This window comes from Lolium rigidum, chromosome 7 (genome assembly GCF_022539505.1).
Source record: "Lolium rigidum isolate FL_2022 chromosome 7, APGP_CSIRO_Lrig_0.1, whole genome shotgun sequence".
NCBI lineage: Eukaryota > Viridiplantae > Streptophyta > Magnoliopsida > Poales > Poaceae > Lolium > Lolium rigidum.
In genome coordinates, this window is record NC_061514.1 from 114,971,935 (window position 1) to 114,990,328 (window position 18,394).

At 41.3% G+C, this 18,394-nt stretch overlaps 1 protein-coding gene across 1 annotated transcript; it reads right to left on the reverse strand.

Moving 5' to 3' along the window:
• Positions 1-269: 269 nt before the first annotated feature.
• On the reverse strand, positions 270-7,720 carry LOC124675858. Its single transcript, XM_047211926.1, has 4 exons — positions 7,512-7,720; positions 6,387-6,637; positions 3,820-4,927; positions 270-2,988 (listed from the first exon to the last, which is right to left on the reverse strand). The coding sequence occupies exons 2-4, from the start codon at positions 6,554-6,556 to the stop codon at positions 610-612; spliced, it is 3,657 nt and encodes a 1,218-aa protein (XP_047067882.1). The 5' UTR covers positions 6,557-6,637; positions 7,512-7,720; the 3' UTR covers positions 270-609.
• Between the last annotated feature and the right edge of the window lie 10,674 nt (positions 7,721-18,394).

The window sequence follows — 18,394 nt, forward strand, 5'->3', positions numbered from 1 at the left end:
GATGTTGCTTTCTAGTACAATAAAAGCTGGTTTCCAGCGCCAGCAAGCTGTAGCTTTCAACATTCTTGTTGTAATTTGCAAACTCCTATTCTTCATCAATGAAATTCAGCAAGTCCGATGGCTTTTCGTCAAAAAAATAGTACAATAAAAGAAGGGGCATGCAGACCCCTTTGCTTCTTGGTAACAAATTTTCTGTGATTGCACCAGATATCACGAACCATTAAGGAACTTTCAACGGAGCAGGGTAGAAGATAAGTACTGAACACAGATAGAGACAAACTTGCCAGGAAGCATATCATTATTGATCTGTTTGATAAATAGTGAAATATATGCATTATCACCATTGAAAAATACCATACTATAATCTCCTCCTGCAACTGTGCATAACATTATTTAATTACTTTGAAAGGCAAAACATGTTCACCTGAAAATACAATTAAAGAAATCAAATCTATTTGAAAAAAAAAATCCTGTTGCGAGTCAGACATCTTAGACAGGTTCCGAAAACCCAGTATTTTAGACCCATCACAAAGCTCTCACTTCCCCACTTTGGCGGTGATGACGAAAAGGCCAAATGGAATTCTCTTGCTCATTTGGGTTACTGAGTTGTCACCGGAAATCCTGTGGATAATAGACAGGCGGGTTTAGGTAACCTTCTGGAGTCTGGACGCGAGAGGGTGTGACATGTAAGGGTTGGCTATATCTGACTTGATTTCTTTGACTAAATGTACTAACACCAACCATTGGGCTAGTGTTCCTGAAAACAGGCATGGATCCAGCAAAGCTCTCCCTTGGCAAAATTGGGACTGGTGATGGATGGCAGTAAAATGGCCTCGGCACCGAAGTGTTCAGACCTGAGACTGATGTTGGATATGTTCCAGTGGGAACAAGCATGCTGACTTGAGGCTCACTTCTGCATTCTTGAGAATCATCATAAATCATGATAACCTCTTTCATCATGTAGTTAGGGTGATGCATGACTGGAGCAAGGTTTGTGTATGGTTTATGCAGAGAATGATGATTAGGTTGCGTCATGAAACCACCATGCATTGGAGGCCCAACAAAGTTTCCAGGTTGAACACTTTGAAAGGGAATTTGTTGACTCCTTACTGATGGAGTTCCGCCGATAAATGCTGAATCACTATGTTGGTAGCTTGGAGGCACGAAGCCAACAGGTGCCATGTAATTCCCTCTCAGCATGTAGTCTGAACTTGGAGCTTGAGGATGCCGACTCTCCTGGCTGTTCATCACCATCAAGTTCTTGCCCATCAGTCTCAGCATAGGACTTGTCGGTGATGGAAGCGGAGTTTGTACTGATGGTCTGATACAATCTGTCGCATAGAAGTTCATGGCAGATTCAGTTGAAACCTTGCCAGTTAATGGCCGATCATGTGTATCTAAGCAAGGGTCTGCCTTTGTATCTGTTCTTTGGTATGTGCTGAAAGACGATGATGTCCGCAAACCAATGTGCAACTGTGGAACCTGTTTTCTAGTAAAAGTGTCTGATCTGGCAGTTGAACTTTCATGGTCTAAATGAGGCTCCCTGGAGATGCTCTCCCGACAAGAGCAACAGTACAGTTTCTCATTAGGCAACTGTTCACCTTCTCTTGCAGGAGGCATCGTCTTCGTTTCCTGATTTGAGCTCCCAGACATGCTCTCTTCAACTGTCCTAACACTTATGGCGGATGGGCCTGGTCCCGACTCTTCAATTCTTGAGTCCTTCAGAGCTATTGGAGAAGATATAGTCGAGGCAACCGAAACGGGAGAATTGGATGAGTCCCGATCAAATGCCGAAAAACCATGATCTTGGTTAGAGTCTTCTCTGGTCGACGTTACTGACGAGTTATCCTGAGGAGTTGCAAGACCCATGTCCTGGTTGCTAGTGAAGCAGATTCCAGATTTTTTAGCTGAAGCTGGGTCTATTTGCCATTCCTCCATCGCATTAATGGCAACGATCTTCGATGAATGATTATGATGTGTTGATTGCTCAGTAGAGCACGGATCCTCCACTGACAAACCACATTTTGCCAAGACTTCACCTGCCGTCTTGCTGTTTTCAGGACTCAAAGGACCACTACATATTGCACTGCAACAGTCCTCCTGAGTATTTCTGGAGACTGAAGTACATTGCACTTGAGTTGCATGTGTAATTGCTGTTTGTTTTGCCATATCATACTGATCATCCCCTTGCCTCAATGCTGGAACATCAGTCTCATCTGTGGTATCTTCTTGTGTATGCTTTGCAAGCTTCTTAAAGGTGCCATTATTAGTAACACTTAATTTATTGTTTAGATGTCTGTGAACAAGTTCATGCTCTTGACCAAAACCAGGAACTAGCCCACTTAGAGAAGGTGAAAATTCACGTTTGCGAGTCCTCAACAGAGATCTATGCTTTCTTAACACCTTGGAAGTAGACGTTGTCCTCTTTGGTTCATTACTCAGTCCTTTAATGGAGACAGAAAGACAAGCTTCAGAGCTTTTTGCCATGGTTGAAATCCTCCTCACTGTATCATACTTACTAGACTTAGAAGCTTCTCTTCTTCCAATCTCCTTAATTTTTCTTTTTGCAAGAGTAGCAGCTGATCTAGGTACTTTTGGAAAGGCACTGCTGGATGAAGGATTTTCTGATGACCATCTAGGAATTGATCCGAGTAATCTTGAAGAACCATTTCCACATTCATCATCATTGACTTCCGAAGTGGTGCCTATCTCTTCTGTTGACCGTGAAGAAAACACCTTAGTATAACTTTCTGTAATTCGAGAATCATCAAAGCCAAGCAAGCAGCTCCTGGCCAATTTCTTTACAGGTTTCATACCATCTGATGCTTTACTATTAAGCATTGTGCTAGAACTCTTAGTGATATCTGAGCGTTTGGAGCACACCCATCGCCTAATAGTTTCTGAACCACCGCAACTGGTGCTTTCAGTAGGTTTCCGTGTATGCATGGCCAGCTCCTCCTCGGAGGTGTCATCATGGATATCTCCAACCTGGACATGTATCAAAACAATAGAATGAAAGGTTAAAACCAAGAATATAAGTAAATGAAACACTGAAGAGGAAGCTAACATCATATGCAATTGAGAAATGATTTGCAAATAAATCAAGTAGCATAAAAAAATAGAGAAAAACCCCGATTTGGTCTCTAAAGTTGCCCCGGATGTTTGTTTTGGTCACAAACTTGCAAATCGTGAATTATGGGTCACGAAGTTGCCCCATGCGAGTGTTTTTGTCATGCCGTCACAGCGGCCGTTAGTTTGGTGACGTGACCAATTGATTTTTTTGCAAGTTGCTCCCTAAAATTTTGTTTTTTCTAATTTCTAGTCCTCGGTTTGACATTTTAGGGGGCAATTTGCAAAAAACAAATTGGCCACGTCAGCAAACTAACGGTTTCCATTACAGAATAACCAAAACGCTCGTGCGGGTCAACTTCTTGACCCACAATTCACGATTTGCAAGTTCGTGACCAAAACGCACACCCGGGGCAACTTCATATATCAAATTGGAGATTTTCTCCAAAAATATCACTAACCAACATGGCTTCTATAAAATTATTATGATTCATGAACTAAATTAACCCACAGAGAATACAGTTTGAATACTATTCTGACTTTAAAATTTTCAGAAGTAGACCGTAATGAAAAAAAAAGCAAGAACGCAAATCATAGAATCTGAACCAAAATCTATGAGGTTAAAATTGAGTCATGTGTATGAACTCCATGGAACCCAATATGGTTTAAGTCCAAGAATAAGGCTATGTAAACACAAAACATAAATAATTGCAGTAACAAATATATGCAACAAATAATTAGATTGCATACCTGGGATTTCAAATGGTTTAGTCTGTTGCGCTTCTTTCCATGTACCTTGAACTTTTTATTCATACTTTTTCCAGTCTCGTGCTTTGCAACTTTCTTTAAACTAACATCATCCCTCAACGCCACAGGTGCACCAATAGACTTGGATAAAATCCTGATCTTTATGCCGTTTGAATCAACATAAACATCTTGATCTCGTTCAGCGTCTCTTGCTTCAGATGGTACCACTTTTGGGCTTCGGTTCTTCTTGGAAACCTCCTTGTTCACGGTTGGCGCAGACAATTCAACAGCCCAGTTAGTCCCATTTCTCTTATCAAGGTCCTCAAGTGTGTACGGAAGGGCTGTCTTGTAAATGTCCACCATCAATTGCTTCTTCATCTGCTTCACTTTTGGCTTCACACTAACTGTCTCTACTACTAGCTCAGTATTGGACACAGCATAAAGACACTGATCTATGTGTGCGTTCAAAGTGGTATTCGATGTGGAAGAGAACACTCTGCAAACAGGACAGGTTTTCGAAGCATTTGGGTCCAGAACCGAGCTAGAGTTAGATAATACATCTTTTGTCTGGCGGATATTTTTCATAGATCCTGATTTGACTAGCAGCTTGCCCTTCTTTTCTGAAGTCTCACATGACGAGCCAAGATTTTTCAACCGACAAGGGGGTCGAGCAACTTCTATCTGTCGAATTGCTTTGGTGCAAATATTATCTTCCTCGTCTGCTTGTATAACCTTATTACTATGGCCTGGTTCATTTGTATTTCCACCTCGGTTAGTAGCAGTCTTCCTATCCTCTGGTGGTGTGTATTCAGATGGACCAAGTGACTCATCTGCTAATTGACCTGACTGGAAATTGATACCAGTTGTATTTACATTTGACAAAACATCTTCTGTAATCTTTACCAAACCAACAAAAGCATCGGCTTCTGAGCAGGCAGCAGATTGCTCAAAGTCTGTGGAAGTATAAAAAGACTTTGATCGGAGCAAATCGGGAGGCTCAAATGGAGGCAGTAGATCTTTAACACCGCGCTTTAAGCAAAGCTCCAGCGACTGTGGGCGGAAAGGCCAACTTCTCTTGATGCCTTTGCTCCTCGAATCAAAAGCATAATCTCTGGAAATAGAAAATACAGAGCCATTAGAACATATACAGGGGATAACATTTCTTTTGAATTAATGATGTGTATTAAAATTGAGTTCAAACATAATTTCTTGAACTTCTTTTTTCGAAAACGAGGAATGTCACCGGCCTCTGTATCGATTGATCCGCACCATTTCATTTTGTTCAACAGATTCAGATAAAAAAATGTATATTAAATTTGACATGAATTAATGCCCAACTAACCCGATATGAACTACTAGTCTACAACAGAAAGAGAATAAGTGTCACTGTAGGAAGGGGCATTGGTTGGGAGGGCGAGATTCTTGGTTTCATCATGTTTTTAACAAAAATTGTGGAGACGAAATCAACCAAGGAATACACTGAACACTCCCAAGTCCCACCCTTTGCTCACATGTACACTTCTCCCTTGATAATCACAAAAACCCCATTTTCCACTACCAGTTCACTCTTAAAAACACAGTTGTGCTCCTTCCACATCCCTGAAAGAGCGAGCATCATTAGCGATAAGTTTGCCTTCGCCACTTTCTTGCGAACAGCTGCCTTACCTACCAGTCATTCATGTTCCAGGAGACAGACAGCGCATGCAAATGAGCAACACACCAAAGTGTTGAGCAGTCTCTGAGGTGGTTTTGCAGAGGTGGCACTACTTGTCTCTGAGGTGGTCTTTTGCATGTCCACGGTTGGGATACCCTTCTGCTGAAGAACCATCACTTCTCCGGTGCTTCCAAACAAACTTCAAGAATGGGTATGGTGTTTGATCAGACCCTCGTAATGTGCCCTATACCTCTATACGTCAATTTGACATTCCATATAGTAGAATCTGTCACACAGAGAAGGTAACGCCGGTTGTGGCTTTCAACTCCCACCACCACAAGACGTGTTGACATTGCTTGCTTCTCCTTTTTACCCACATGCCCCGTATAATATTGACAAAACTCAAGCAGGTTCAAAGCCCACTAGTATGGATGTACCTAGAACTAAAATACGCGTAGATACATTTATATTAACTGGCAACTAATGTTAATCGGAGGTGTAAAAAAGTAGAAGAAAAGAAGAGGAAAACATCTGCAAGGAGCTGAAAATCAGCCTACCTATTTATAGCCCAACGTCACTAAGTATGCAAAAAAGGAAAAGAAAAAAGAAAGCTGTAAACAGCTGTCAAATTAGATTCATGAAACAAGGAACCCCTTCCGTTTCAGTTTCTTGGATCCCTTCCCCCACACCCACCAGGCCACCACGATAACACAGAGAGATTAACCCCATGAAAGCAACAGTTCACACCCAATCATCGATCCCACCTCCCCAAGATGCAGCCAATAATTAATTCGTCTGTACGTACGCATCAGAAAGACTGAAATCCACCATTAAGAAGATAATAAACCTCAAGCTGCTAATCCATATCATAAAGGTAGTAAATCGATAATCAGGAGAGGACCCTCCTATTTCTGACCTTATGGAGAAGGCGGGGCGCGGTTGGACAAGATCTGGGGATTCCTCCCGTGCCGGAGACGGCGTGTCGGTGGTGGAGGCCGGGGACGACGCCGCTGGATCAGCACCCACACCCCCGGGCACAGACTTGGAGGAGCATGAGGGGTCTGAAGGGTGCTCACTGGATTGCATCGATCTGGTGAATGTTCACCAGGTGGGATAGCAAGAACCACCTTCGCTTCTTTGGCTGCCCCCAACTACCTCATCTGGCACCTGCGAGGAGAAACCAAGGCCCATGTTATTTCATGTCCGACGAGCTCTTGTTGGGGAATCTAACGTGTCATTTTATGTGGAAGGGAGCATCAAGAGAGAATGGAATGATGTGATGGAGAAGAAGGGCGGAGTAGCGCGAGTTCTTGGATTAGTCGAAATCACATGAAATATCAGCAGTCGAAAGCAAAAAAGGGTGCGGTGTTGGCAAATCAAAGAAACAGATCGGTGGGAAGCTTATACAGATCGCGCAGCTCTTGCAAGGATTTGCACAAAGGGAATATGAGGTAATCATACATGAACAGTACTGTAGCTGCTAAGCACCGGAGGTCAGCTTGTATGGTGGCAGTGCTTTGTTGATGGTGAAATAAATATAGAAAAAATGGGAGAAGGGAGGAGAGGGATAGTACTATAACCAGGAATATATGTTGTGAGGAATCCAGAATAGAAAGTAAGTATTTTTAAGCTCCTTAATCTTGGGTTCAGCTTGGAAAAACTAAAAGCAGTACTATTACCCCTGGCTAGCAAAGCACGGATTAGAGAGGGAAGGGCATAATCCGCACCAAATCTAAGAAAGGCGAGGCGGGAATCAGTTGGGAATCTTCTCCGTGCAGCTAATTAAGAGCAGCATATGCATCGGCAGGAAAAGAATAGCCAAGATCCAGCACGAGAAGGAGAAGAAAAATCCAAAAAAGGAAGAAAATGATCCACCGTAGACCGCCTTATCTTCTTGCCGCGAGCTAGAGATGAGAAAGGGAGCAGAAGGAGCAAAAAGGTCTCTCTCAGGGATGGATCCAGGCGGAGGAGTCTCAGCGGAAGAACGTGCTATGTAACAAATCACGGCAAGAACGGCCAGATGGTAGGCGGAGCTCCTCACCTCTGTTCCTCGAGCCAGGCGCGTAGATCCGCCCCGGGAGCGGGTACCGGCGGGGAGCTGGGGGGAGGAGTGTGGAGCTCAGTGTCCAGTACGGGTGGGGATTTGGATTCGGAGAGGGAGAGGGGGACGAGAGGGGATGGGAAGTGGGGGGAGAAGCGTGGGGAGTCGGACTACCGTCTATCTGCTGGTTAAGCTCCACTTCCAGAGACTAGAGCAATAATACTTTTTCTCTTTGACATTTCAGCTCATCGATAGTGGTGGAGTAAAGTGGTAAATAAACTAGAGATAGGAGTGAAGAAATGCAGGAAAGGCGGAGAAGGAAACACCAACCACTCGCACATCACTACATCAGTCATCAGAGAGGGGCATCTGGTTCTCCGCCACGCTAACTCAGGGGTCTACCGCTAATCTACACTGAGAGAGAGAGGGGCTATGTCAACAGTGTAATTTGCTTTGAGCGATGGAAAAGGAGAGGGGATGGACCAATATGGACCCATGGAGATGGACAGCAAGAGCAGACAGACAGCCCAGGCCTGTCTTGTCCTGCACCAACTGCTACTTCTATCATCTTTTTCCTTCACTACAAAAAAAAAAATACAAATACGGAGTATCATTTTTTTTCTTCTCCACTTTTTTGTCGCCTACGTGAGCTGGTCAGAGGGAAATATATCATGGTACCAGGATACCACACTTCTCAAAATTCAAATCTACATGTTTCTAGAAATTTCGAAAAACATTGTGAGGGTTGAAACAACGTGCATTGCAATCTCGATAGGTTTCAGATCCAAATTCGAAATACAGCCACCGGTTATACTTAGGAGGATTGAGTAAGTCGCATAGGTTTTTCCTGTCAAAGAAGAAATTTGTACCTACTGTTGTGTGAGTTGCGGTGTGCAACGATTGGAAGCGAGAAGGAGACAGCCCACATCGGTTAGACTAGATTCCCTTTGCTTCGACGATGGAGATGGCGGGGGACGGAATATTTTTCTCAGCCCTATCTAGCCCCTTCGAGTTTTCTCCCCTGGATCTACTCCTACATCTTTGCTTTAATTATGTTTTTGCTCGTGATATCCTGTGCATGGATGGATTTCAAAAGAAAAGATAATAAGGTCACGTGCATGTTGGCACCGTACACATGGGAGCCAAAGGCTCCAATCTAATATTTTGTTTAGAGGGAGGGGCATGTTCATTTGTATAGGCTAGCGCGACAAAAGACTAGCCCTGCACAAAAGTCGGCTCGTGCAATAAAATGGGATCAAGGGCATGTACAAAGATTGGCTCGTTTAGCGGGACTCACAAAAAATTTCCCCTCCCTTTCGTCTCTCCACTAAAAAGGGCGAACAAAGAGGTGAACAAGCTTTTGGTGGCGGTTTCGCCTCTCCCCCATGGGCCTCGTGTTCATCGGCGGGAGGGGAGGTTCCAGATTCGTCGCTCGAATTTTTATAGATGTAGACTAGGGTTATTATTCCTAACTATCTTTAGCCCGACTCCTAGTTTGTCCACAATGACGAGGGTGGCGGCGCCCAATAAGTTGGCCTTAGCTGTGCAATCATGATGTCCTTCACTATGGATGGAGTCGGATTCGCGAGTCGGGTTGGGGTTGTTGTGGCAGAGGCAGAGGCAGCGATTCCGTTGTGGAATTGTCGAATGGTTGGAAGCCTCTACTTTTTCCCTCAGATCTACATTTCCACCAAACCATACCTCTTCTTCGCGAAGGGAAACCTTTGGATCAAGATCTCAGAGTTCTTTGTTGTTATCCTCTTTCTTCTTACTCTCATATTCCTCCATGGCTTGTGTTTCTTTGGTGGGATTTGGGAGAGACGGATTTGAGCATCTTGTGTGTTCTTTCCATTGCATTTGGTTCATTGTTTTGAGTTCCCACTGGAGAATCAATTGGTGAAAGTTCGTAAGCTAGGTATCCTTTGGTGCTTGTCCCCGAAACTTATTCCCCTTGGGTCCTTGGACCTTACACGTGATGTGGCCTTGATGGTGATTACTTGGCAGCCTCCAATTATGTTATCGAGATTGCTCAAAACTTGTACGGGTTTGGTGACCATCATCAAGGGTTCCATAATTGATAGAGGAGTTCCCTTTGGTGTGGGAAGGCTCAAGAATAACACAGTGAACCATTGTGGAGACTGGGGAGCCTTGTGCCTCCACACCGTTTCAACGGAGAGTAGCATCCGCAAGGGTGTGAACTTCGAGATAAGTCGTCATCTCTGTGTGTCTCGGTTATGTCTTTACCCTAGATCCTTTACTTATGCATTTTACTTTGTGATAGCTTTTGTTCTTTAAGTTATATATCTTTATATTATCTTATTTTGTTTTGTTTAGCATAAGTTGTTAGTGCACATAGTTGAACCTAGTATATATAGGATTTATGCTTGATAAATAAAACAATAGCTTTATTCTGCATTTGTTAAAGCCCTAATCATACAAGTTTTAAATTGCATATTCACGCCCTCTATGAAACATCCATGCCCTTTCAACCCTAATCGCCCCCTGATAACGCGTGAAGCACACGTCCGTTGGGAACCCCAAGAGGAAGGTGTGATGCGTACAGCAGCAAGTTTTCCCTCAGTAAGAAACCAAGGTTATCGAACCAGTAGGAGATGAAGGCCACGTGAAGGTTGTTGGTGAAGGAGTGTAGTGCGGCACAACACCAGGGATTCCGGCACCAACGTGGAACCTGCACAACCCAATCAAAATACTTTGCCCCAACTTAACAATGAGGTTGTCAATCTCACCGGCTTGCTGTAACAAAGGATTAACCGTATTGTGTGGAAGATGATTGTTTGCAGAGAAAACAGTAAAACAAGTATTGCCGCGCCACCCTATGGTGTGGCCACCTCGCGTCCCCTCTTCGTCTCCTCTTCGGTGTTCTGGAAGGCTCCGTGGAAAATAAGACCGTAGGCTTTGGTTTCGTCCAATTCCGAGAATATTTCCTGTGTAGGATTTCTGAAACCAAAAACAGCAGAAAACAGGAACTGGCGCTTCGGCATCTTGTTAATAGGTTAGTACCGGAAAATGCATAAAAATGATGTAAAGTGTATATAAAACATGTGAGTATTGTCATAAAACTAGCATGGAACATAAGAAATTATAGATACGTTTGAGACGTATCAAGCATCCCTAAGCTTAGTTCCTACTCGCCCTCGAGTAGGTAAACGATAACAAGGATAATTTCTGAAGTGACATGCTACTATCATAATCTTGATCAATACTATTGTAAAGCATATGAGATGAATGAAGTGATTCGAAGCAATGCTCTATAGTTTGTTAACAAATAGATAATGACTAAACAACTAAATCATATAGCAAAGACTTTTCATGAATAGTACTTTCAAGACAAGCATCAATAAGTCTTGCATAAGAGTTAACTCATAAAGCAATAGATTCTTAATAGAAGGTTTTGAAGCAACACAAAGGATGATTAAAGTTTCAGCAATTTCTTTCAACTTGTAACATGTATATCTCATGGATAGTTGTCAACATAAAGCAATATAACAAGTGCAATAAGTAAACATGTAAGAGTCAATGCACACAGTTGAGACAAGTGTTTGCTTCTAAGATAGAAGAAGTAGGTAAACTGACTCAACATAAAGTAAAAGAAAGGCCCTTCGCAAAGGGAAGCATGGATTACTCATGTGCTAGAGCTTTTATTTTGAAAACATGGAAACAATTTTGTCAACGGTAGTAATAATTCATATGTGTTATGCATAAAACCTCTTATAAGTTGCAAGCCTCATGCATCGAATACCAATAGTGCCCGCACCTTGTCCTAATTAGCTCGGATTTCCATGGATTATCATTGCATTACATATGTTTCAACCAAGTGTCACAAAGGGGTACCTCTATGCCACCTGTACAAAGGTCCAAGGAGATAGATCACATTTGATTTCTCCATTTTGATAGATCTCAACTTGAGAACATCCATACCGGGACAACATAGAAAACACATAATGGACTCCTCTTTTATGCTTTAAGCATTCAACAACAGATAATATTCTCATAAGAGATGTGAGGATTAATGTCCAAGCTGAAACTTCCACCATGATACATGGCTTTGGTTGGCGGCCCAATGTTCTTCTCTAACAATATGCATACTCAAACCATTTAATCATGAGAAATCTCCCTTACTTCGAGACAAGACGAACATGCATAGCAACTCACATGATATTCAACAAAGGTGTAAAAAGTTGATGGCGTCCCCAGAAACATGGTTACCGCTCAACAAGCAACTTATAAGAACTAAGATACATAAGCGACATATTCATTACCACAATAGTTTTTAGGCTACTTTCCCATGAGCTATGTATTGCAAAGGCAAGGAATGAAATTTTTAAAGGTAGCACCCAAGCAATTTACTTTGGAATGGCAGAAAAATACCACATAATAGGTAGTTATGGTGGACACAAATGGCATAAGTTTTGGCTCTAGGTTTTGGATGCACGAGAAGCATTCCCTCTCAGTATAAGGCTTTGGCTAGCAAGGTTGTTTGAAGCAAACACAAGTATGAACCGGTACAACAAAACTTACATAAGAACATATTGCAAGCATTATAAGACTCTACATTGTCTTCCTTGTTGTTCAAACACTTTTACCAGAAAATATCTAGACTTTAGAGAGACCAATCATGCAAACCAAATTTCAACAAGCTCTATGGTAGTTCTCCACTAATAGGTTTAAACTACATGATGCAAAAGCTTAAACATGATCTACTTGAGAGCTCAAAACAATTGCCAAGTATCAAATTATTCAAGACAATATACCAATTACCACATGAAGCATTTTCTGTTTCCAACCAAATAGCAATAAATGAAGCGACTTACAGCTTCTCCATGAATATTAAAAACGAAGAACACAAGTGTTCAAATGAAAAAGCGAAGCGTGTCTTTCTCCAACACAATGAATGCTAGGATCCGATTTTATTCAAACATAAAAAAAAAAACAGACGCTCCAAGTAAAGCACATAAGATGTGACGGAATAAAAATATAGTTTCACTAGAGGTGACCTGATAAGTTGTTGATGAAGAAGGGGATGCCTTGGGCATCCCCAAGCTTAGATGCTTGAGTCTTCTTGAAATATGCAGGGATGAACCACGGGGGCATCCCCAAGCTTAGACTTTTCACTCTTCTTGATCATATCATATCATCCTCCTCTCTTGATCCTTGAAAACTTCCTTCACATCAAACTCAAAACAATCTCATTAGAGGGTTAGTGCATAATCAAAAATTCACATGTTCAGCGAGGACACAATCATTTCCAACACTTCTAGACATTACCCTAGGCTACTGAAAGTTAATGGAACAAAGAAGTCCACTCAACACAGTAAAGGAGGCAATGCGAAATAAAAGGCAGAATCTGTCAAAACAGAACAGTCCGTAAAGACGAATTTTTTCGAGGCACTTCACAGGCTCAGATGAAAATTCTCAAATTGAATGAAAGTTGCGTACATATCTGAGGATCACGCATGAATTTTTTCAGGATTTTACGAGTTTCCTACAGAGAGATCAACTCAAATTCGTGACAGCTAAAAATTTGTTTCTGCGCAGGAATCCAAATCTAGTATCAACTTTACTATCAAAGACTTTACTTGGTACAACACCAAAATAAACATGATAAGGAGAGGTTGCTACAGTAATAACAACTTCCAAGACACAACAAAACAGTAGCAAAATAAAAAACAACATGGGTTATCTCCCAAGAAGTGCTTTTCTTTAACGCCTTTCAGCTAGGCGCAGAAAGTGCAAATCAAGTAACATCAAGAGAAGAAGCATCAACATCATAATTTGTTCTAATAATAGAATCAAAAGGAAACTTCATTCTCTTTCTAGGGAAGTGTTCCATACCTTTCTTAAGAGGAAATTGATATTTAATATTTCCTTCTTTCATATCAATAATAGCACCAACAGTTCGAAGAAAGGGTCTTCCCAAAATAATAGGACAAGATGCATTGCATTGAATATCCAAGACAATAAAATCAACGGGGACAAGGTTATTGTTAACCGTAATGTGAATATTGTCAATCCTCCCCAAAGGTTTCTTTATAGAATTATCAGCAAGATTAATATCCAAATAACAGTATTTCAATTGTGGCAAGTCAAGCATATCATAGAGTTTCTTAGGCATAACAGAAATACTTGCACCAAGATCACATAAAGCATTACAATCAAAATCATTGACCTTAATTTTAATGATGGGCTCCCAACCATCTTCTAACTTCTTAGGAATAGAAGCTTCAAGTTTTAATTCCTCTTCTCTAGCTTTAATGAGAGCATTTGTAATATGTTTTGTAAATGCCAAGTTTATAGCACTAGCATTAGGACTTCTAGCAAGTTTTTGCAAGAACTTAATAACTTCAGAGATATGACAATTATCAAAATCAAAACCATTATGATCTAAAGCAATGGGATCATTGTCCCCAATACTCTGAAAAATTTCAGCACTTTTATCACGAACAGTTTCAGCAGTTTCAGGCAATTTTGCATGCTTTGTATTAGGAGTAGAAACATTGCCAACACCAATTATTCTACCATTGATAGTGGGAGGTTTAGCAACATGTGAAGCATCAACATTACTAGTGGTGGTAATAGTCCAAACTTTAACTACATTATTCTCTTTAGCAAGTTTTTCTTCTCTTTCCCACCTGGCATGCAATTCAGCCATCATTCTAATATTATCATTAATTCGAACTTGGATAGCGTTTGCTGTAGCAAATGACTTAATATGTTTATCTTCATTAGGCATAACTTTCAATTTTAAAAGATCAACATCAGCAGCAAGACTATCAACCTTAGAAGCAAGAACATCAATTTTACCAAGCTTTTCTTCAACGTGATTTATTAAAAGCAGTTTGTGTACTAATAAATTCTTTAAGCATGACTTCAAGACCAGAGGGTGCACTCCTACTATTGTTGTAAGAATTACCATAAGAATTACCATTACCATTACCATTATTAGAAGGATATGGCCTATAGTTGTTACCAAAATTATTCCTATAAGCATTGTTGTTGAAATTATTACTTTTAATGAAGTTCACATCAGCATGCTCTTGTTGAGCAACCAATGAAGCTAAAGGAACATTATTAGGATCAACATTAGATCTACCATTAACAAGCATAGACATAATAACATCAATCTTATCACTCAAGGAGGAGGTTTCTTCAACAAAATTTACCTTCTTACCTTGAGGAGTCCTTTCAGTGTGCCATTCAGAGTAGTTGATCATCATATCATCAAGAAGTTTTGTTGCAGCACCCAAAGTGATGGACATAAAAGTACCTCCAAGCAATCTGAATCCAATAGGTTCCTTGAAGAAAAATTTAATCTCGCATAGAAGGTTTGGATGATCATCCAAGTAGTTAGTCCATGGGTAGGGCAATTCTTTACCAAAGATTTCATTCTTTCCCATGCTTGGGCAACATGTTCATTATCCAATTGCTTAAAATTCATAATGCTACTTCTCAAAGATATAATTTTAGCAGGAGGATAATATCTTCCAATGAAAGCATCTTTACATTTAGTTCATGAATCAATACTATTCTTAGGCAAAGATAGCAACCAATCTTTAGCTCTTCCTCTTAAGGAGAAAGGAAACAATTTCAGTTTTATAATATCCCCATCTACATCCTTATACTTTTGCATTTCACAAAGTTCAACAAAATTATTAAGATGGATGGCAGCAAGCATCATCGAGTACTAACACCGTAAAATTGCTCTCTCATAACAAGATTTAGTAAAGCAGGTTTAATTTCATAAAATTCTGCTGTAGTGGCAGGTGGAGCAATAGGAGTGCATGTGAAATCATTATTATTGGTGCTAGTGAAATCACACAACTTAGTGTTTTCAGGAGTATTCATTTTAACAGTAATAAAGCAAACCGAATTAAATAAAGTAAAACAAGTAACTAATTTTTTTTGTGTTTTTGATATAAAGAAAGCAAACAAGATAGAAAATAAAATAAAGCAAGACAATAAACAAAGTAAAGAGATTGGATGTGAGAGACTCCCCTTGCAGCGTGTCTTGATCTCCCCGGCAACGGCGCCAGAAAATATGCTTGATAACACATGAAGCACACGTCCGTTGGGAACCCCAAGAGGAAGGTGTGATGCGTATAGCAGCAAGTTTTCCCTCAGTAAGAAACCAAGGTTATCGAACTAGTAGGAGATGAAGGCCACGTGAAGGTTGTTGGTGAAGGAGTGTAGTGCGGCACAACACCAGGGATTCCGGCGCCAACGTGGAACTCGCACAACACAATCAAAATACTTTGCCCCAACTTAACAATGAGGTTGTCAATCTCACCGGCTTGCTGTAAACAAAGGATTAAACGTATGGTGTGGAGAATGATGTTTGTTTGCAAAGAACAACAGAGAACAATGATTGCAGTAGATTGTATTTCAGATGTAAAAGAATGGACCAGGGTCCACAGTTCACTAGTGGTGTCTCTCCAATAAGATAAATAGCATATTGGGTGAACAAATTACAGTTGGGCAATTGACAAATAGAGAGGGCATAACAATGCCATACATATCATGATGACTACTATGAGATTTACTTAGGGCATTACGACAAAGAACATAGACCGCTATCCAGCATGCATCTATGCCTAAAAAGTCCACCTTCGGGTTAGCATCTGCACCCCTTCCAGCATTAAGTTGCAAACAACGAGACAATTGCATTAAGTACATGCGTAATGTAATCAATACAAATATCCTTAGACAAAGCATTGATATTTTATCCCTAGTGGCAACAAAGACATCCACAACCTTAGAACTTTTTGTCACCGTCCCTGCATTCAATGGAGGCATGAACCCACTATCGAGCATAAATACTCCCTCTTGGAGTCACAAGTATCAACTTGGCCGCAGCCTCTACTAGAAACGGAGAGCATGCAAGAACATAAATAACACATATATGATAGATCGATAATCAACTTGACATAGTATTCCATATTCATCGGATCCCAACAAACGCAACATGTAGCATTACAAATAGATGATCTTGATCATGATAGGCAGCTCACAAGATCTAAACATGATAGCACAAGAGGAGAAGACAACCATCTAGCTACTGCTATGGACCCATAGTCCAAGGATGAACTACTCACGCATCAGTCCGGAGGCGGGCATGATTAACTACTCACGCATCAGTCCGGAGGCGGGCATCGGATCCCAACAAACGCAACATGTAGCATTACAAATAGATGATCTTGATCATGATAGGCAACTCACAAGATCTAAACATGATAGCACAAGAGGAGAAGACAACCATCTAGCTACTACTATGGACCCATAGTCCAAGGATGAACTACTCACGCATCAGTCCGGAGGCGGGCATGGTGATGTAGAGCCCTCCGGTGATGATTCCCCTCTTCGGCAGGGTGCCGGAGGCGATCTTCAGAACCCCCCGAGATGGGATTGATGGCGGCGGCGTCTCAGTAACTTTTCTCGTATCGTGGCTCTCGGTACTAGGGTTTTCGTGACGGAAGGAATAAATAGGCGAAGGGGCAGAGTCGGGGGGGCGCCCGAGGGGCCCACCCCATATGGTGGCGCGGCCAGGGGTGGGGCCGCGCCACCCTATGGTGTGGCCACCTCGCGTCCCCTCTTCGTCTCCTCTTCGGTGTTCTGGAAGGCTCCGTGGAAAATAAGACCGTAGGCTTTTGTTTCGTCCAATTCCGAGAATATTTCCTGTGTAGGATTTCTGAAACCAAAAACAACAGAAAACAGGAACTGGCGCTTCGGCATCTTGTTAATAGGTTAGTACCGAAAAATGCATCAAAATGATGTAAAGTGTATATAAAACATGTGAGTATTGTCATAAAACTAACATGGAACATAAGAAATTATAGATACGTTTGAGACGTATCACCCCCACATAGTTTGATCGGTGTCTGGAGACAAAATCACGCTATATATAACAAATTTATTTGTCTTCTACAAGTGGATATGTTTTCTCCGATCTGGCCCCCAGCTATGGGGTTGGCTTGGGGTGTCTGAACACGCCTCGGAACACATGTCATGTCGGACAAGGGTCCACCATGGCCGCATTTTTCAGCGATCATGGGGGTTCTTTATCTACCTGCCCCCACCTACACCACCTAGTCGCACACTGCCCATTTGTAACACCCCGGGACCGGCACTCCGCAGATCTAACGTCTCATCTAGAAACCACATGATATAGATGGTAGGACTCCCACCAAGTGTAATGTGCATGTCAAAACATACACGCTATGCGGATGAAATAGTAGTAACTTTATAATAGACAACAAAACTTACAAAACAACATATACAACAATGACTCCAACAAAGCAAGATTAACAAAAAAAGATACATTAAGAAGATACAAAGAACAATGAAAGCAAAATAGCATCTTAATAAGGATATGTTTAACAAATGGGCCTAAGAAGTCCAAAAATAAACGTGTGATGTCCATATATCCCTGCCCATGACAAGCTGGAGGTATATCCATGCTAACGTCGTCTGTGTCAGCAAACCCTCTTTTGGCAAGGGATTTGGGGAGAAATAAAAATAAATAAAGGTATGTACATAAGGTAATCTACATGACTTAAAAAGACACACCAATCATCGTAGGAATGTATAGTGAACTTAAGAAGCATCAAAATACTAAGCGACCCTATAGAGATGCGTTACAACTTGAATTTAATAGATCAAGGTAACAGAGCACATGAGAACCTATTTGGTTTTTTTATTTAACCACCAAACATATCACACTACTTTCCATCATCCTCTCGTTTACCCTATGAGGAAACAATCCCAAGGCACTCACATGGTTGGAAATCTTCAGTTGTTAATGTTTTAATTGTTCTATCTTACTAGTTAAGTTATTGTTATTAGGTGTAATATGTTTTATGATCGAGTCA